General features: G+C 40.1%; 1 protein-coding gene across 2 annotated transcripts; it reads right to left on the reverse strand.

Annotated features, from left to right (window-relative positions):
* Window positions 1-1,130: 1,130 nt before the first annotated feature.
* arhgef25b (Rho guanine nucleotide exchange factor (GEF) 25b) lies at window positions 1,131-20,337 on the reverse strand. 2 transcript variants are annotated; one of them, XM_078248386.1, is made up of 16 exons: window positions 19,928-20,337; window positions 13,322-13,644; window positions 13,131-13,229; window positions 10,042-10,169; window positions 9,646-9,712; window positions 9,352-9,455; window positions 7,625-7,694; window positions 6,416-6,505; window positions 6,229-6,321; window positions 5,854-5,904; window positions 5,461-5,538; window positions 5,169-5,360; window positions 4,907-5,087; window positions 4,611-4,816; window positions 4,433-4,513; window positions 1,131-2,050 (listed from the first exon to the last, which is right to left on the reverse strand). In XM_078248386.1, exons 1-16 carry the CDS (start codon window positions 20,019-20,021, stop codon window positions 1,961-1,963), a joined length of 1,947 nt encoding a protein of 648 aa, XP_078104512.1. In that variant the 5' UTR covers window positions 20,022-20,337; the 3' UTR covers window positions 1,131-1,960. The 2 variants fall into 2 exon arrangements, with proteins under 2 accessions (XP_078104512.1, XP_078104511.1); XM_078248385.1 differs by having other exon boundaries at window positions 4,381-4,513.
* Between the last annotated feature and the right edge of the window lie 801 nt (window positions 20,338-21,138).

Here is a 21,138-nt window from a genome sequence, read left to right on the forward strand (position 1 = left end):
GCTAAGCCACTCTTGTTTTCTTCAAATAGAAACACATTTCAGAATATACAGTTGACTGTATAAAAGCAGCTGAGGCAAAGAAAGCCATGAGGACACCCTGTACATTACCTCAATAAGGTAATTGGGGTGTGGCAGTATACCACAGTCCAAGGGAACCGGCTTGGGTCGGCTTGGGTCCCATGCGGACCAAGAACAGAGTGTGGACTGGTAGCTGGAGAGGTGCCAGTTCACCTCCTGGGCACTGCCAAGGTGCACTTGAGCAAGGCACCAAAACCCCAACTGCTCAGGGTGCCTGTCATGGTCAGCCCCTTTACTCTGACTTTGACATCTTTCCATTAGTGCATGTATAGGTCTTGGGCATATGTGTGTATTTCTGTGTGTAATAACTAACAACAGAGTGAAAAAAATGTAATTTTCCCTAGCAGGATCAATAAAGTCTTAATCTTAAAGTGGCTGCTAACGGGGCTTCTGACAGATTATGGTCAGAAAATTGACTTCTAATTACAGAAAAAAGAGCAGCAGGCTTCAATCTGCTCAATGTAGCATTGTGGCATAGTTTGAGAGGAGAATCTTTTTAAAAACATTTTCATGGTTTGCTGCAGTGACTTCTGCTGTAGCCACGTCACTGTAGAATTCATATCCTCCAAAGTAGCCTAAATGTTTTAATGCATCTATTTATATTAACCCTGGGAAGATGAAGGGATTACTGAACAGGCCCAAGGGGCCCCTGGACCAATGCCTCTGTTTGAGGTGACTGCTACTATTTCTTGTTTGAATCAAACTACAAAGAGGCATAAATGACCACAGAGAGACAAAAGTGACCACAAAGAGATACAGAATGACTACAAAGAGGTGAAAAACAACACAAGATGCAAAAAGATGCATGACTACAAATAAATGCTAATCAGCTACCTAGAGAAGCAAAACCAAGAGATTCACAGTGACTACAAAGAAATGCAAAACAACCACATCTTGCTCCCATGTAGAAGGGTTGGGGGTCCTTTGACATGTCTGTGCCCAGGGACCCGTTGTCTCACCCAACAGCTCATGCAACACACAGTAGCTCTAAAATATTTTTAGAAGTTTTTTTTTCTCCAAAAATGAAGACAAATATCTGAAAAGCATTTCCCTTTCTGTGTGTATCAGGACACAAGTCAAAGAGCTTTATTGATATGATCCCACATGAGATTAATTACATTCAACATGACAGTGACCGGTGAGCACCTTTTGTGTTCCCTTTTTCCTTTTTCTGCTTGATTAGGACATGTGCTCTGTGTGAGTTTGCAAATGTGTTTGGTTCAGATAACAGTAAAACAATTGCAGGGTTAAAATAGCCCACCAAAGGGGAAAACAGCTATTTTCTCAAGGAACACACAGTGTTCGCAGGGAACACACAGACATACACAACTTGTATGGATTCAGACTCCACAGTGAAGCTGGAATCTGCAATCACTCAGTGATTTCAAGGATGCAGACATTTGAGAACAGAGTATGACTGCATAAAGGGATTTAAGATTAGAGTTCTCAGGGGAAATAGAGTGGAATTGGTCCTTTATGAAAATATTATGATCTACAAAAATATTCATCCATGAATTCTAATGAGAAGAGTAAGAAATGTATACATATACGTACAATATGGAGTACAGTCTCTGGTTCTTCAAAACCACATTTTCACATATTCCACCATCTGTAGATGTGTGCATGTGCATGTGTATGCACACACACAAACACAATCAAACCAATATGATTATACAAGATCAAATCCAGATTAGGCTAAACCATGATGGTATTTGAAGGATATTTGGAGGGAAATTAAGGGCAAAATGTGAAGAACGGAGACACTGAGACCTTGATGACTGTACAGGAGTGAAACAAACAATGCTGATAGATCACTCTGACTTAGTTGAGGCACTCCTACGGCAGAAAAGTAAAGTGAGTTCATTTGTCATCGTAGTTCATTTTACTGCTCGCTCTCCTTCAGGTGATCCAGGTTGTTTGGTCGATGGACACCCACGTTTAATGTGGTCTCCTGGAAACTGGAAGTCACACCCTGAGGGGAAAAAAGCAACTAATTAAATGTTTTTAATACTTGTGTGGTTTATATGTGCAACTTCAAATAGTAGACAGAACGTTCCTACTTTCTATTTCCAGTGTTACAAAAACAGTTACAGTTAATGGTAATGACACACAACGCCTCATTAGAAATTCATCATTCTGTCCTTTTGGGTGGCCTAAAAGTAAATGAAATGTTGTATATTACTTTGTGAACTAAATAAATTTGAAATACATTAGCTAAGCTGTCAGATAAAATCATGATGTGATTCATGCAAATGATCACATGATTCATGCAAATGATCACATGATTCATGCAAATGATCACATATATACAATATTAACATTAACAATCTTGACTATACACTGCGCCAGTGCCCGGAGGTCTGCGTTTATCTGCTGGATGACTTGACACTGGTTTACCCGCATCATCCTCCCCAACTCCACCCTCTTGTCCAAATATAGTCATGTCCGGTTTAAAAAAGGCGAAGGCCAAATGCCAAACTCGAGGTTTACAAAAACGGCAGTCCACAACTGAATTGGTGACGTCACTGCTGCTACGTCCAGTATTTACAGTCTAAGGTAAAATCCCATTCCACAAAAAACTGACTAGGTTTTCTTATTTCACAGTTTGTGGTTTTAGCAATCCAGATACCCAAATGTATAATTTGAAAACATGGGTTTTTCATGATATGTCCTCTTTAAATGATTTTTGTTTTGGGAAGTAGAACATGCTGTTAACACATATTTTTAACAAAGTTATTACAGCTAACATGTTAGCCAACATTTGCTCATTTAAACATTGAGCAGCTACGAAGCAACATTATCATTCATTTGGAGTTGTGTTTCTGCCCACCTGACAAATGTGAATCCAATTTTAACTTTCCTTCAGCTCTGTTTTTGTCTCTACCAACTCCTGAGGGCAATATCTGACTCTTTAGTCTTAGCTCTTAGCTACTAAATGCTCCAACATGTTCACCAGCTAGTCGCTAACTGTGTCTGCTGTTTGGTGCTGAGCAGGTAGCCTACAGTGAGGTTTTTAGAAATTTGTCCCCTGAAAACAGCCGCCTTTCATTGCTTGAAACTAGGCTGATGAGAGCAGTGAGAGGGAACCAAAAACAGTAAAGTTGTGTGGCGTAAAACCAAAACAATGAACTGAAAGACACCAAAAAGCTCCATAGAGCTGAGGAAAACTGTGTGGTGGACATTATTTGTGCCAATTGATAAATTGTTAAAATATTGATTAGAGCAGCTTTTAAAAATGATGTATAAGTTACAGAAATGTTGTGCTTCTCAAATTATGACACGAACCACACGAAAAACCTCGTAATTAGTAATGGATTTTACAGAAATAAGATTATGGCGCTGTTACATAAAATGTAACGTGCAGAAACAGATGTTAACTAAGAAAAGTCAGAGGGATAAGCACCATCGAAAAAAAGATTGTAGCTACAAGAGAAACCTGTCTGTACTCCTGCACCTAGAGCAGGATGTAAACACTGCTTATCCAAAAACACCAAGACGGACAACAATAGGACGAGAGCGACTTTGTAGAATCAGGCCAGATAAGCACATCCAATATGTGATCAAACCATTTCCTTCTCCTGGTGGAAGTCTGAGAGAATAAGATAAAACAGCAGGTCAGTGAGTCTTTCCATAAACTGGATGACTGAATACCGCTGGCTACAGATTAAGTCGACCTGGTTTGTAAATCCACGCAGAAACAACAACAGGATATTTGACAAAGGCAACCAGAGAGTAATTTCCCCTCATCATCAGTGATCATGACAACAAACTGCCTCAGGCTGCTGACATTGAGAGAACAGCTCTAACAACAACAACACATTTTATTTATATAGTGCTTTTCATAATATTCAAAGACACTTTACAGAGTTAAAAAAGTTAACCACACACTAAAAATATATAACAAACAAAATTAATAAAACATTAAAAGCAGCTCTAAAAAGGTGAGTTTTGACTTGTGATTTGCACATGGACAGATTGGTGAGTTCTCGGACGTGTTTGGGGCAGTACCGTTGGCAATGAGAGTCATTTTTGTATTAGTCTAACATTGTTTCATTAGAAAAACCCTACATATTATACCTTTAACCTTCAATGTATTTGGGTAGCAAAAGAAATGTTAGACATGCATATCTCTAAACATGGGTAAATAAAACCAAAAACTATCCTCATTGCTTGATACCAGCCAGTAAGTGAAAAGTGTTTTTTCTAATTTGGGTTAACTAACCTTTTAAATGGTGATGTTACTACTTCTACATACAAGTTGGGATACACCTTTCACTGCGGTGTGAAGTAAGACTGATGTACCTGCATGCTGTGCTGGCTGCAGGCCATTGGCTGTCCGGCGGGCGTGTCTCACCTCTGTGCACAAACTGAGCTGCTGGGGGGGAGAAAGTGGAGGGAGAGCTGTTCGAGGCATCGCAGCACAGGGATTAGAAAGCTTGAGGGAGAAAGATAAATCAAAGAAAGAGAATGTCAGAGAAGGAGAAATGTATTAATGTACACCAATGTGCAAGGGAGCGTTGCTGCACACTCACCACTTTCAAGGCCGGGCTGTGGTGTGGTGGATGAAGAGAGGGCAGGGAGGTGTTGCAAGAGAGCAGGCAGGGCATCTGGCGTTGGTCCATGGATGCAGAGGAGTGAGGTCGCAGGCCAGATGCTGACGCAGTTGGAGACTTCACGTTCCTGCCCAGGCTGTTTGATTTGCTTTCCCTGCGTTGGTACTCTATTGGAGACTGAAGGGCTCCAGTGGACAGGAAGAGATGTCACATTACTCAAACGCACCAAACTCTTAAATCTGTGGTTTTATTGAAGAAACACTACGCTCTGGTACCATTAAGGAAGTTCCTCTGACTCTCCAAAATCTGGACCACGTCATCAAACCAAGCTTGCTGTATTTCCAGAGATGATGCCTGCATGATGAAGCGCGTCACACTGCCATTAGTCCCACGGGAGGTCAGAACCAGAGAGCATGGATCATTCTCAGAGTGCTCCTCCACGCCCAAACAGCTGACCTGAAGCACATAGGAGACTTGTTAAAAAACACTAAACCAAAGATGTTTTAAAGATGTTTTAAAACACAGTGTCATTCGCACCTTGATGCTGTTCTTAAAAGTATACCCTGGCAAAGAGAAGCCCTTTTTCTTATCAATTGGCTCACTAAAGATGACCAGCTGCTCAAACAGAAAGACCCTCCTCTCCTTCGCTCTGGACGGGAATCCGCTTTCCTGCTCGCTGACAGAGAAGGTATCCTGCTGGAGCAACTTCCCCTGAGCCGTTATTTTCCCCTGAAACAGTGGGTTCGTCACAAACATTGTCATAGACTGTAAATCACCCTGGATATGCGTTTCATCTGTGATGATGGACAGGAAATAATCAGTATCTCACCTCAAAACCTTGGAGCCTGCCCACATTCATCATATCATTACAGCGTTTTGGCACAAAACACATCACCTCCACCGCCCCCTGATGAGAGAAATTGAATGGAGGACAATCAGTTGAAGTCAAAACACAATTTTGTGATATACAGACTCAGAATAGTGCTTTACACATTCAATTGCCAGTTCATTAGCTACACCTAGCTGAAACTAATGCAGTCCAATACAACATCCCCGCAATACATCCTAATTTCAAGACGTTTGAAAGAACTACTGAACCTTATAACCTTCATGAAGGTAGGATTAATTGCAGGACTGTTGTATTAGTTTTAGCTACTGTAGGTGTACCTAATAAACTGGCAGCTCACTGTATATGTATTCACATTAAGTAATGAGCTCATACCTGCAGCTCCTCAACATCCCTTCCAGCTTTGCTGTAGTACTTCAGGAAGTCCTGGGGTTACCAGTCAAAGAGAGGTTCATTTAGAGTTTTAATAATTTTCAATAAAAAAGGAAACAATACCTTCATAATAAAAAAAAAAACAAAGGAGGAAACGCTACTTGGATGTGACCGCGATGTGAATATCCTTTTATTATAGTGTCTACATGATTATAAATAAGACAAAGCCTATTGACTGCACACAGGTCTTCTTCAGAGTTCGTGGGAAGACCAAAGCAGTTTGCCTTTTCAATTCCTCCCTTGCGGACATTGATTATATCTTTAATGTTGTGTAACAGTGCCATGCATGCAGATACACAACCATGTTAAACTGCAAACCTTCAGCAGTAGTTGATACTTCATGATCCTCTGAACAGGTTTGATAAGCAGATCATTGAGCTGCAGCCTGTGACCCAGCTGCTGCCTGAGATCCTGTCAGGTCACAGAAAAAGAGAAAAAGTGTCCTCAGTAAAAAAATAAAAGTCATTAAGGAGCTCCGATAAAAGTAGTACAACAGTTTACTCACCTCAAAGTAGGTCTCGATGTACTCAGAGACAATGTGTTCTGATTTTGGTTTGTTCTGACAGTAAACCACATACATGTGAAGACGCCGTTCCTGGAAATAAAAGAATTAAAGAGAGAGAGAGCTCATATGACAATTATTCCAAATAATCTGTGTGTGAGGGACAGTGACGAACGGACAGAGGAAGAATTAAGCCTGTGAGCTACTCTGACTCTTAGTTTCCTCTCAGTTTTCTTGTGTTCCCATTCCCCCCATGAGTTTTTTTGGGGGGTTTTGTTAAACCAGTGCAGGACCTTTGCCTCATTAAATAGTTCCAGTGGCTGACAAAGAATGGTTTAATTTGCCGTGGATTAATTGGCGTGCTACACTACACTGAGTGAAGTGGATAGAGGAGCTGAGCTGGAAAAGCTGCACCAAATCCAAATATTTTTCAGATTTTTCTCCAGTAGTTTATTTTTCTGCTGTAACGACACTATATACTGATACCGATATGTACAATGCCAATAAAATGTATATACCCTTTTTATGTTTTACAATATTGAATCCATGTGATCAGTATGTTTCAATTTATTCTGTTGTATATGTTTGTAATTCCTTCCATTCTCAATTTGTAGAGATCTGTTTTCACTTTGATATTAAATAGTTTTCCCAAAGTTCAGTTTTAACAACATGACATCATGACTTTGTGTAAACATACACGCCCTTCTTAAGGCAAGTGGCGTGTTATCTGGACGTATTTTGAGCTATCCGCGTGTATGTCTAGGCTGTATACAGCGGACGTAAACATACACCCCACTTGGCGTGTTATCGCGTAAACATACACGCCACTTTCTAAAGCCAAGTGGCGTGTTATCTGTACGCATTTTGAGCGCCGTATACAGTGGACAAGTTGGGTTTAGGAAAAGAAAAACCGGTTGGGTTTAGTAAAAGAAGAAAGCGACGGTTGGGTTTAGGAAACGTGACACGTGGGACACGAAGGAAACATGACACGCGGGACACAATCCCTGGTCTCCTGGGTGAAATCCTGTGTTTGACCCATCCACCACCCCAACCAACCATTTTCACACATTGCGCAGTTTCTGCAGAGCATCTTTAACACGGATTGTCAGCTTTGAGAGCTGTTGATTGCAAAACTGTTTATTCTGCAGCTGCACCTGCAGATGCAAGATCAAGACACATATGGATGGTGGTAACTCACTGATGTAGACTCACATGTTTGATGAAGAGCTGGGCCAGGCGGTCAGGATCACCCACACATTTCTCCAGCTCTCCCAGCAAATAACTGTGTGAAACAAAGCAGAGAAAGTCAGGCAGGAACAGTCATCCATCCACACACGCACGCACGCGCACACTAGACCCGGGTTTAATATTTTTCCCGAAAATTAGATGAATCAGATCCCGGGAAAAGACGATCCATTTCCCGGGAATCCCGGGATTTTTTTATATTATTTGTATCATTATTAGGGCAAAATAACACAGTTATGTCATACTACAGTTATGTACAGTATCTCATAAAAGTGAGTACACCCCTCACATTTTAGTAAATATTTCATTATATCTTTTAATAGTACAACACTGAAGAAATTACACTTTGCTACAATGTAAAGTTTTAAGTGTACAGCTTGTATAACAGTGTAAATGTGCTGTCCCCTCAAAATAACTCAACACACAGCCATTAATGTCTAAACCGCTGGCAACAAAAGTGAGTACACCCCTATGTTAAATTCCCATAGAGGCAGACAGATTTTTATTTTTAAAAGGCCAGTTATTTCATGGATCCAGGATACTATGCATCCTGATAAAGTTCCCTTGGCCTTTGGAATTAAAATAGCCCCACATCATCACATACCCTTCACCATACCTAGAGATTGGCATGGGGTACTTTCCATAAAATCATCTCTCAATGCAAATCAAACCAGCTAACCAGCATAAAACCATGTCCATCATCAACAGTTTGCAATAATCAATTCTGCTGCGTGATCAAGTGAGCTGCGTGCGTGATATCTGCTACAGCACTAATTATGAAATGCCAGGTGGAGTGTCTGTCTAGGCAACCCTTATAAAACCAATATTTAACATAACTCCATTATAAAAACTAACAAAATCTGCTAAAGTAAACCACTGAATGATTCCTAAACCATTCTGTTAAACGAAATCCATTCTGTGGATGTTGAGATTTGTAAGCGGCTGCAAACGGAAATAATCACTCGAAGTTGACCAAATATTTATTTATTAGGGCAGGGCAGGCATATTTCTCTTTTAAACACATACAAGTTCAACTAAAATAAAGAAAACGACCCACAGAAATGTACAACTGTGCACTGCAAAAAGACAGGGCCACAGGCCTATGTAAAACTGAATTGGGAAAAAAAAAAAAAAAATGCCTAAACACTCTGCCGCAATATCAGCATTGCATTGAACTCGTGACAACTTAGGCTACATATTTCTTTTAGGCCTTGGCTACAATGCATTCTCACCCGGCCCTTCTTTCTTTTTCTTCTGGAAGTGTGCTTTCAAGAAGCAGAGAGCGTCGATAGTCTTGACAAATTGGCCGCAGATAGAAAACGCTCTCTCCGCCTCTACGGATGTAGCCTACTGCTGCGTAATTAATTTAGTGAGCCTGTATTACCGTAGCTACGGTACGGCACCGTTGCCTGCATCGGCGTTACCGTATGACAACAATAGACCCGCACTCCTTGCGTTACTAATTTTATTTTATTTCCCGTTTACCGTCATAACCTTTCATAATCAAATTTCCCGGGAATCCCGTCTCCTGGGATTAAACCCTAGCGCGCGCACACACACACAGGAAACAAACAGCCACAGGGGACGTGACACACGCTGAACTACCATGAAACACGAGGAGCTCAGAGAAAATATGTGTAAACTATAAGAGATTGTTCATATTCAGAGGAACTTAGAGGGGGGCTCTGACTCACTTCTTATGCCAGTCGTAGATCTGGTGGATGTTTCCAAACACAATCCTATCCTTCCCTTTTAGGTCCTCTGGAACTACCTGATTGGCCATGGTGCCCATGTAGCCCTACACACACACACACACACACACACACACACACACACACACACACACACGGACACGTCACTAATCAAATCAGAGGTTTGGAGAGTCAGTTTAAGACGTGAATGTTGCAGAGTGTTATTGATAAAGGGATCTCGGTTATGTCTAAATGTCATAAGCAGATTATTTACTAAAGACTGGAAGAGAGACATACCTGCACTATGAGTCCAAGATCTTCCACATACAACCTTTCTGTCTCTATCAGCTCTGTCAGCACATATCTGAGATAGAGATTTTGAAAACAGCAAACAAAGGACATTAAGAAATAGAAATGTACATTTTGGCAAAATAGCCAAATTTGGGAAATATGCTTATTCACTTTCTTGCTGATAGTTAGGCCTAGTCCACACGTACATGGGTATTTTTGTAAACACTGTTTTCCTGTCTTTGTTCTCAAAGAAAATCCCATCCACACAAGCGCTGTTTTGAAAATATCTCTGTCCAAAACAAAAGTGGTATCAATCTTCCTATCTAACTTTATGCAAGAAAGTGAATGAGCATGTTTCCCCAAATATCGAACTACTCCGTTAATGTAGAGGTAGACACCTACATGCTCTTTTCTAAGGCAATGTTTCTCTCCTCTTCGCTGTCCACAGTAGCAGACCACTGGCTGGCTGAGTCATCAGTCACAGTGCAGCCATCTTCCCCTTGGAGAGTGTTGATGCTGGACCTTTGACTCTAAAACACACAAATAAGACAGTACAGCTTTTGGTAAGCATCACTGTAACATATTATGTGAGAGGGGACCGACAGATCCTGTTCTGTAGGGCAGTGACCCAGTGGAAAGTACATTTTCTCAAGTACAGTTCTGAAGTATAATTTTGAGGTACTTTACTTAGTATTTCCATTTACTCTACTACATTTATTTGATAGCTATAATTACTAGGTTCTCCCTCAGATTAACATTTGTATTAGAGTTGCTAGCAGTTTTACTGATGAGAGATTTGTCCTGTAAACCTCTTAGATGGTTTTTATTTTGAGGTTAAGAGGTAAAATCCATTATTTAACAAATAAAGCACATTTTAGAGAACTTTAGAGACTTTAAAATGTGACGGAGTATCCTTCAATTGTTGTATTTTACTTGAGTAAAAGATCCGAGTACTTCTTCTGAGCGCTGTGGTGCAGCGTGATTTCTGACCACTGGGCATCAACCGCACAAACTTAAATCATAAAGCTTCATCTACAGCAGCCCCTGGCCCAGCCAGCACACATCTGTAGAAATATATAAAGATGAGAGGGTCCTAATTCTGGGGAACACATCAGTAGAGCAATTTTATGCTCCACTCTGCTCCCCCCAAATCCCAAGTAACCTGAGAGTAATAATAACTGTTTAATGTCTCTTCTTGCTGCTCAGGAGACTGTTGGGCAGAGACATTTGGAAAAATAGAATCAGGCCCGACAGATGATGGTGAATAATGAGCAACATTTGCACAATTTGTCCAGTCAGATAATAAAGGTTGGGGTAATTGACCACAGTATGGAAAGTTGTTATATAACAACTATCACTCCGCACTTAAAAGCAGTATAATCTAATGTGAATCTGACTACAATCCTCTTGACAAACTGTAGTCTCACCACATTTTGTGCTCTGCCTCGGTGCACTAGATGATAATCCTTCTGCTGTCTTTTTTGCTCTCTCACTCTGTCTGAGACGACTGTTCCCGTCTTTACCCAGCACACATCCTGCCTATGAGAAACATCTCAGGCTTATTTAAACTCCATCTCCACTCTGGTTCTGATCAACTAGTAAGAAGCCATTAAAAATAAGCTTAGCTTGCTTGTTGCTCTAAATGTTAACTTGTCTCTTACAGTAATTTCTCATCAGCTTGAAATCCATTAGCTTCTCTGAAAACGGCAAGGAGGTTAAAGGAATAATTCTGCATTTTGGGAAATGTGCTTATATGCTTTTATGCCGAGAGTTAGATTAGAAGATTGATAACACTCTCATGTCTCTGGGATTGTAGCTGGAGCCAGCATCCGGTTAGCCTAGCTTAGCTTAACGACTGGAAACAGAGGGAAACAGCTAGCCTGGCTCTGTCCAAAGGTAATAAAATCTGCCTACCAGCACCTCTGAAGCTTACTAATTAACATGTTATATCTCTTTGTTTAATCTGTTCAATTACCAACATGTAGAAATTACAATTTACACTATACAAGGGGTTATGTGTCGAGCTATGTGCCAGAGACTCCAGGAAGTTACTGCTCCCAGGCAATAAATAGTTGGTCATATAACTCCTTGTTAAAGAGTGACTTACCATTTTTACACTTTGGTTTTTGTAGAGATTAGACAGAGCCAGGCTAGCTGTTTCCCTTTTCTAAGCTAAGCTAACTGGCCACTTGGTGTAGCTTTATATTTACCATACCGATGTGAGATTGGTGTCAATCTTCTCACCTGACTCTCAGCAAGAAAGCAAATAAGCATATTTCCCAAAATGCCAAATTATTCATTTATAGAGATGATTAGGCTTATATTTACCCTGACCTGGGCAGGACAAAATTTAAGGGCTGAGGAGCTGAAGTAAACATAAAGCTGCAGGGCTCTACGTACTGTCTATGTCCCAAAGGGCCATTGGACTGAGAAAGGCTGAAAGTGAGGACAGTCATTTATCAAGCAGTGCAATGTGAAACAATGCCACAGGAACTGGACTAGTTGACGGCCAAGGAAGGAAGGAGACAAGAACTACAAGTTCATGCCGAGCTGGACGTGTAGGTAAACCCGTCCCAATCCTACAGCCAACGGCTAATTAACTTTCTATTGCTCAGGCTTCTTGGGTGTCATGACAGTACACTCCTCACCCCCAACCCTGACCCTGTTTCAGCCTTTTACAGACTGCTTTGCTAGTTAATTTCTTCCAGATGCCATCTAGAAAAGCCCACAGGATTGATTCCACTACACAGGGCCTTTCAAATAGTATTCACTACAGTGTAGGGTTATCAGAAAGTAGTCGTAAGTGCTTATGTGTTTGTGTGTGTGCATATACACAAAATATGCAGCAAAAATATATGCTATTCATTTAGCACAGTTAGTGGAAGTCGAATGATGTGTGCAAATAAAACAGGATGGAGAGAGATGTGCACGTTTATAATTCATAGATTCAGTGAGAGTTGTATCGACATTTAGGTGTATGTGTTTCTGTCATTTATACATTATTAACTCATGAGACCTGCATTACCTAAGGGGTTGATGATGAGAGAGGTTCTACTGAAAGTATTACAATAACTGTAAGGGGAGTGAAGAATTTAGTGGTGGGAGCACTTTCGACTTTTAGTTTGCATTCTTTATTGTTCATTTGTTTCTCTCAACTACTTTGTATTTTTATTGTCCCATCAGAAAAAATATGTATTTTATACAATGTGTCATTTCAGACCATTGCAGTAATAACCTGTACTATATGTTCCCCAACTTTCTTTGCACTGCAAACTATTTTTATAATGTTTTTGTAGACCAGATGACCAAGGTAAAAAAACTAACTTTTTGTACTTTCTTTGTTCATATGATTCAGTTTTCTAGTTCTTTAGTTCTTATATTCTAATACATCTTCATTTCAGGATTTATCAATCTTCAATCAATTAATCAATCAAGCAATCAATCAATCAATCAGCTTCACTGACAACTGTACTTTATCTGCTGAGACAGACCTGTGTGTCTGTGCCTTGCAGGAGGTCAGATAAGTAGCTCTGACAGGGCGGCTGTGTAGGAGAAGGAGTTGCTGGACTCAACAGACCGTCTTTCAACACCTGTACAACACAAACACAACAACCGTTACAAACAAGAACATAAAATGTTTCCTCAGGAGGTATAAATGTAGCCGTCTGTCTTTAGGTCTCACCTTGTCTCCTGACGAGAGGATGGTGTAGTTGTTTTGCGGTTCCAGAGGCCTTGGCTGAGTTTCATTGTGGGAAAAGAGCAATGGCGGCTGCCTCCTGTCTGACCTGCACATCTGCTTCTCGACTTTTCCCGCTCCTCCTCTGGCATCAGAGCTCAGCTTGCGGACGGGATTGGTGAGCCATTTCTTGAGGGCACTGACAGGGTGCCGTGATCCTCCAGACAAGGAGTGTGAGCAGGGGCTGGAACTGCCTGAGGCCTGTTGGGGCACAGGGCCTACTGATGGGGTGATACTGACGGTACTGCCTGCCACAGAGTATGACTCTGCTGCAGAGAGAGAAAAAGAAAGAAAGACGGAAAAGGATTGTGTTAACATACAGCAGCTAATTGTGGGGTACATCCTCTCAGGTCAGACACTGCAGACAGATTTCTGCACAAAAATGTTGGTCAATTTCCTGTGTTAAGCCCTAACTGTAATTTTAGTAGCTGCAGCTACTGTACCTACCGGTCCTAAATCATTATAAACACATCTGTTCTCACGAGGAAGGACTTGTGAGTTTAAGCGGAATTTATATAATGCATTTGTTAGACATTGTCTAAAAAAGAAAGTGCATTTAAACCAAAAATCACCAACCAAAGGTCCATCACTGCGCTTTATACAGTCTATGGCTTTTACTAAGCTGTGTAAGAAGCAATACTAGACAATAGGCAATACTGGATAATAGAGGCAGTTAAAATAAATCTAAACTGAACATGGAAAGTCTTCTTTTTAATGCATTGACACAAACATAATTTGCATTTGCAGAGGTGCACCTCATGTTGTGACATGCAGACAACATGACATGAGTCGTTCGGCATTTTTTATTTATTTAAAAAGAACACAATGCTGCCTGAACCTACATAGGAGATGGAGATTGAACCACCAACCTCTCAACAATAAGATTTAAAGAATGCAAACTGGAATGATTTTTTCCAGTCCTCAGTCACAACTAAACACATCACATCTCTAATGAACTGCCCTCATTCTACAACTCAGGCTGGACCAAAAATGGCGCTGACACCCTTTTACGCCACAGCTGGATTTTGTTTACAGCTTTAAGTCTTTTGACTATGGAAACTGGTACATAATCCTTTACCACACTGTTTAATCAAGCTCCTCAACATTAACATTTCACTCTGTTCTGCTGATCGTAGCAAAGTGGAATCTTTCAGGAGCCTCATTTTGTCGTTTTGGACTCTTACCAGAAGCCACTATTCCCTGTCAGCACATTTATGTAAGCTGTAATCATAATAACAAGCTTTCAAGAAGGCAGTGGAAATCTGGGACAGCCATTTGCCAAAACTGCCTGATACTACAATTAAACAAGATGCCATATTGACAGTGAAATACTAAATAATGGGTTTTTCTTCCTGCTTCATTTCTGTTCTCCTTTTATTTCACGGGGACCAGCAAATCTTGCCTAATTACAATAAAATACACAAATATTACGTTTACTGTTCACAACATTGGTGATGATCATTTGTGTTTTGTTTTTTTTACTGTATATTTATAATGTTAATGTAAAAATAAAAGAGTCTACAGCCATGTAAGCCATGTCTGTGAAGCTCCATTACCAGTGCTTTGAGCTAAAAGCTAACATTAGCATGCTAACATGCTCACAGTGGCATTCTAACATGCTGATGTTAAGCAGGTGTAATGTTTAGCATGTTCACCATTTTAGTCGAGCGTGGCTAACATTTGGTACTTAGCATTAAACACAAAGTACAGCATTAGTTTAGCAGATATTAAGTTATAAACTAAAGTATTGAATGTAGCGAATGACTCAACGGCCTGTCAGCCAAGACAGTCCAACAACATCCCTGCAATTAACCATAAACTGTCAGAAAGGCTGTAATTTAACTATAAAATTACTTTCTGACACCATATCCTCAACTATGTGACTCAAATAAGACCATACCAGAACAAATTCTTAAGAATCAGGTTGGTGCAAACATCCACATGCCCACATACTGTATGTCACGTTGAGCAGAGGTAGACATCTGGTCTCCTTGTTTTTCATCTATCAGGATCAGATCATACAGGACCACTAACAACCACCTTACCATCTGTTGAAATGATGCAAAAAGTGCACCTTACTGCAGCCTTTCCTATGAACTGACCCTTAATGGTGCGTAATCGTCATTGTGTCGTCCAAACCACTGCAGAGCTTAGCGACTCAGCTTGTCATGTTTGTTTGAGGCGCTTATGTTATGTGTCATTTTCCCACAGAGCAACAGCTGGCCCACTATCCGGTCCACAGGGAGTGTCAGCAGTCAGCCTGCAAGCATGCATGCTGTGAATGCATCCTCGCATGCAAGCTTTATGGACATCCAAATTATATTAAACATTGTCCTCTTGTATAAACGTTCTGTCCATGAAAATAGTAAATACCGGATGTTCCGATTCCCTACTGCAATGAGATTACTGGATGGATTAAGATTGGGTGGGGTTTGATTCTCTCGGCTACCCCATTGGTTCAGACAACACATCTACCCAGATGGAAAGAGATGGCAGTAAATGGGACCAAAACATTAGTGAAGGGTCAGTCTCTCCAACAGTAATCCTGTCTGTTGGATTATTACTTGCCTGGCAGCTCCATGTCATCAAATTGCACTACACTGTGGCTCACAACAGTTTCATACGTGAGAGTGGAATTAACAGACCAATAATAAAGCTGTAATGACAGTGTGCAGGAGTTTACTTCTGATACACCTATTCTATCACACGTAGGTGTGGAGAGATATACGTTTTTTAACCGTTACCTTTAAAACAATTCTGTTTAAGCTTGTTGTAGTCGTCAAATCCATGGCCAGCAATGTCTTTCTTACTAAAAAGTGATTTAGTATGATCTACTCTCTCTGAGTATACTAATTTTAAATTTTCACCATAGTATGATTTTAAATGTGAGGTTCTTTATTAGTAAAGTGGCAGTTTGTCTGTTTGAGTAAAACGTTGTAGTAGTCCATCATCAATATTATGTGAGATGTAATATAATCTGTAATTTGTTCAATCTCTGAATTGATGGGTAAATAGTAACCACTTAAATGCTACTTTTGAATGACAACCAAAAATGTTGACTTTGGGTTTCACAGTATTGTTAAAGGCAAGGTGTTATATTTACAGTTATAACTACAATACAAAATCCTTCCACAAAAATAAACCTACAATATTTTATAATTTTAGGTGTATAAAGAAAAGAAACATTAGAGAAGAGATTACATGACAGGAATATATATTGTATTTGTGCTGAGTGCTGCTTCCATGACCGATTTTACCTCATGGAAGTCTCTCTCCCTCTCTCTACTAAAGCAGATGGCTAGGAGGAGACAGTTAACTACATCTTCCCCCACTAAACCCCATACATGGTCATGGTCAGCAACAGCAGGAATTATTGAGATGCTTCTCGAGCTTCAAACATAATTATGACACTTCACCAAGTCTAACCAGAGCTAAAGCTTTACACGTGCCAGGCCGCTGAATATGTTTGCGCTTCATATTCTTTGCGTGCTTATCAGTGCTGAGTATGAAATTGTCATTATTAGAATCAAATAGTCATTTTGGGGTTAAAAGGCCTGCTTCACTTCCTGTTGGAACACTGCCAAGAAAAATACTTTTCAGTCCAAACTGCTAAAATTACAAATCAGTCACTTTCATGTCGTCTGCATCCACTCACTCCTTAACAGAGTTAATGCACAGTTTATCAATCCAGGAAAGTGATAGATTAATAGAACTCAAAATGCACATAAACATCAATTTGTCATCTTCTTTGCTCCACAATAAACTAATAACACGAGGATGGACTTTTAACATGTAGAAAAATGCTACATTAGACATTAGTCACACTTTTAAAAACCTCGGGAAACGGGTTGGCCACAAACAAATGCAGAATGGAGCTCAGGGTTAAAGCAGAATCTGATCAGCTGATCTCCCTGTGCATCAACTACTCACCTTTACACAGTCTATCTATGCCAACAGCTTTCATTGTCAGTCATTGGACTGTACATTTGATCAGTTTTGCTGTCACTAACTGCTAAGGCTACCTGCTACCCACTGGCCAGCTGCCACGGCTGCATCATAAAATGGTTCAGTATGTAATATCAAACTGAGATATACCAGGCACTTGAACACACATTTCATCATCTATGTTGCTATATGTGTACAGGTATCAATATAAATGTGTTTGTTCACTCTTTTTGCTCTTTGCTCTTAGCGTCAGTGACCTGAGCCATTATAAGGGTGATTGTATTTGCTGGTAAACGGGAATAATTTTGATTAATGTCCCTTCACATCCTGCGTGTTGACAACTGACCCAGTTACAGTTTTCACAGTGTTGCAGGACATCTATTCCTCATGCCACCACATTCTTTTTCCCACAGCGCTTCAAGGCTGCTGATGTGGCTTCTCACTCGTACATTGTCACCATCCCTCATAGTTTTTGTTTGCTGCTAAACAAAAACCTCTCTGGCTCCTATGAAAACAGCTGCCTGCTGTGGCTGGAAATGATCTCCACACCAAAACAATGAGCTGAAAGATGCTAAAATCTCTGTAGAGCTGAAGGGAACTGCAGAGTTGGGTGATATTCTCTGTGAGTTCATCACCACTAAAAAACTCTTTCAAATAAGTGATCATTTGATCTATTGTTGATATACAAAAAAAACATTTGATTATAGCAGCTTTAATCACTTATCATTATGCACCTCACACTTACACCTTGGCCTATCTTGTATTTATTTCTCAATTTTATCTTTTACTTTTTAAAATTGTTTCTATTATTTTAGTTTACATTTTTTATGTTTTAATCTATATTCCCTTTTTGATGCATTATGTAAAGCACTTTGAAATGCCTTTGCTCTAGAAATAAATTTGAGGAGGAGGAGACTGAGTTCTCAGTGTCTGACACTTTAGACACACTAGACTCATGTCTTATTGTCTAATTGTGTGCTTTAATGATCAGGCAGTCCTGTGGTTCAGCGACAGTAATCCAGAAAAACACACAACCAACAAGTGCAACATGGCTGAGCCTACAGATAAACTTCTGTATATGTAGGTGATCAGTGGTACTAAACACTGTTGTGCTTGTTAGTCATCATGTTTACTTCTTCACATACTGGCAATGATGACTTCATACACACTGGTAATGGACTGTTAGTCATGGCAGTTTCTGAGCCCCAGTGATGCATGTGTTATGAGACATGTGTTATGAGACAGTGAGATTGTTGGCAGGACTTTTAAGTAGATAGTAATAAGTAAGCAATTATATCTTATTAAATAAGTAGATAAGTAAGTTCAACCAAACATACTTTATCTGGAGGTGTTTCCCTGCCTTTATAAATAGCTGTTGGACATTGTGCTAAATGAAATAAAACACTCAATGAGAGAGATCGCACATTGAAGGAGTTATAAGAAGGAAGTCTTCAGGGGAGGTAGAGGGAGACCAGAAAGCCAAGAAAAACAGAGGAGAAAGCCCTAAACCACAGAAGAACAACACTTGAAAATGTAAGAAAAGGGCTCTGCAACAAAAGTATTCCTGCAACCACAAGAATAGAAACGGTATGAAAGAAGAGAAAAACTGATTAAATAAAAAAAGAGAGTTGGTGCTAACTTGACTGTAACTAGGCTTTCTATAAACACAAAGCAAACTCATCCACAGACTCACAAACACACAGAATGGGTATTTTTAGAGTCATACGGAAAGAAAATACCTTGTATAGCAGCAATACTGACAGAAAGAAAAGTGTCTGAGATGTTCTATTCAACGTTGCGATCAAAGGTGAGAAAGCAAGGCAACTAAATCTCAAGGCTGTTTTTATTTTTATATATTTAACACATCTATTTGCAGGGCCTGTCAGAGTAGCGCAGCTCAGAGAAGAGCTGTTCTGTAATCACCACTGGAGCAACTAGAACAACAGAGGATTTAAGGGTCGGGGCAGTAATGGGACGTGTTTATGTGGGTCTACCTATGTGCATGTCCAAAAGTTTGTGTACGTCCAGCTGCCTTTGCTCTGAAGCAGAGTTACTGTATTGTAGGGGTACAGAACCTAAGAAAATTACACTGTTTTTATCTGCCATCAAAAATCCATCTGTTATGAAAACTAACTAACGCAGGAACACAGAGGAACAAAGAGATAAAAGAGAAAAGACTTTACTAATGTAAGCTAATGTTTCATTTCATATGCTGTCACATATGGAGCCCCAAAATTAACATTTACTAAATGTAGTAAAAAGTCAACAGACTTTTAAAAATACAATATTGTTATATTAAATAATTTTAAAAAGAGTGTAACAAGAACTATAAGGTTTTCTTATTTTCCAATTAGGGCAGAGTGCTTACATAAAAGGAAAAGTCAGGATAACACAATAAAGCCCTACTATGTATGGCTTATTTCTATTGTGGTCCTAGGGGATGGGGAGCAATTATTGCTAGTCATGCAGATTGATGTATGACACATAAGTAACATCCAAGTGCATCTCCTACAGGACAACACTTTGTATACAAGCAATAAAAATAGCTGTTTCATATAAGTCAAAACTTCAATCCACAGTCAGAGACCAACTACAGCATCTACGTACCTCTATCTCGAACAAAGCAGCAGCCACATTTGCTGAGCAGTTTTCTGAACAGGTGCTGACACCCACACCCTCGCTGGTGGTGACCCCCTCTCATGATGATCCACTCCTGCTGCTAGACTCAAGACTATCAGAAGCAGACATCATGCTGGAAGGGCATACAGATCAGCATGTCCACACACAAACACACACACACTTACATACACACACACACTATTCCTTCGGTAATACAAGGAGGAGATGGGAGAAAAAGTGTACAGAGCACTCCACAGTCATAGTCCAAATCTGCATAGATACCCCTGAGACAAGACAAAAAAAAATTCTGTTTCTATCCCATGATTTGAAGAATAACAGCAAAAAAAACACCAGAGAGACAGCACTCTCCTCTACTCTCAAGCCTCTCTGTGTGGTCAGATAGTGGCCAAAGACTATGAGGGGGACCAAAAATAAGTGAGGGAGCGACAGAGAGGCAGGGAATGGGAGGGGCTGTGATGAGGGAGGGGGTGTTGGCTAACATGCTGAACTGCTATGCCAGCATCTGTTTCCCAGTCCCACCTCCTCTAATTCCTCTCCACTCCCTTTCTGCTCCCTCTCCCCTCTCTCTTCACACCTCCCTCATCAGCTTCTCTTCTCAGTGTTTGCTCTGTGGCTGTGGGACCTTTAGTACACTGACAAACATGGCTTTTTCATATGAAATAAGCAAACTGTTTGACTTTCTCTTCGCCCATACAACAAAGACAACAACAAATTTAAATGAAATGTTATTGCATGCATTTACGCACTGTACATGCCATCACAAGCAAAGACCCACTAACGTGCAAACAGCTGCAGATGTGCAAACACAGAACAAGCACACAAATGTCTATATTTTAAGTCAGTGGTTCCCAAACTTTGGGGACCACAGAATAAAAATCTTAGGAGTAATTACAAGATAAACAGGGTTAGTTAGTTTTTCTTCTTAATCTTTCCTTTTTGCTTGTGATACACTGGATAATCGATTTTATTTGAGCTAGCCACCAACAAGAAATTAACAAATGCAAATTGTACTGAAGGCTTACCCAGATATACTGTAGTTTTAGTATGTAACTGACTGTGCAGCCCCAGTTACTCAGATGTACTTGCACTTACAGATGATTTATGAATCAAATCAGATCAACAAAGATGATCCATCATATATGTTATTTTAGAACAGGTAAAAAACCTCCCCTCCTAAT

Source organism: Sander vitreus, chromosome 4 (assembly GCF_031162955.1).
Source record: "Sander vitreus isolate 19-12246 chromosome 4, sanVit1, whole genome shotgun sequence".
In the NCBI taxonomy this organism is placed as follows: domain Eukaryota; kingdom Metazoa; phylum Chordata; class Actinopteri; order Perciformes; family Percidae; genus Sander; species Sander vitreus.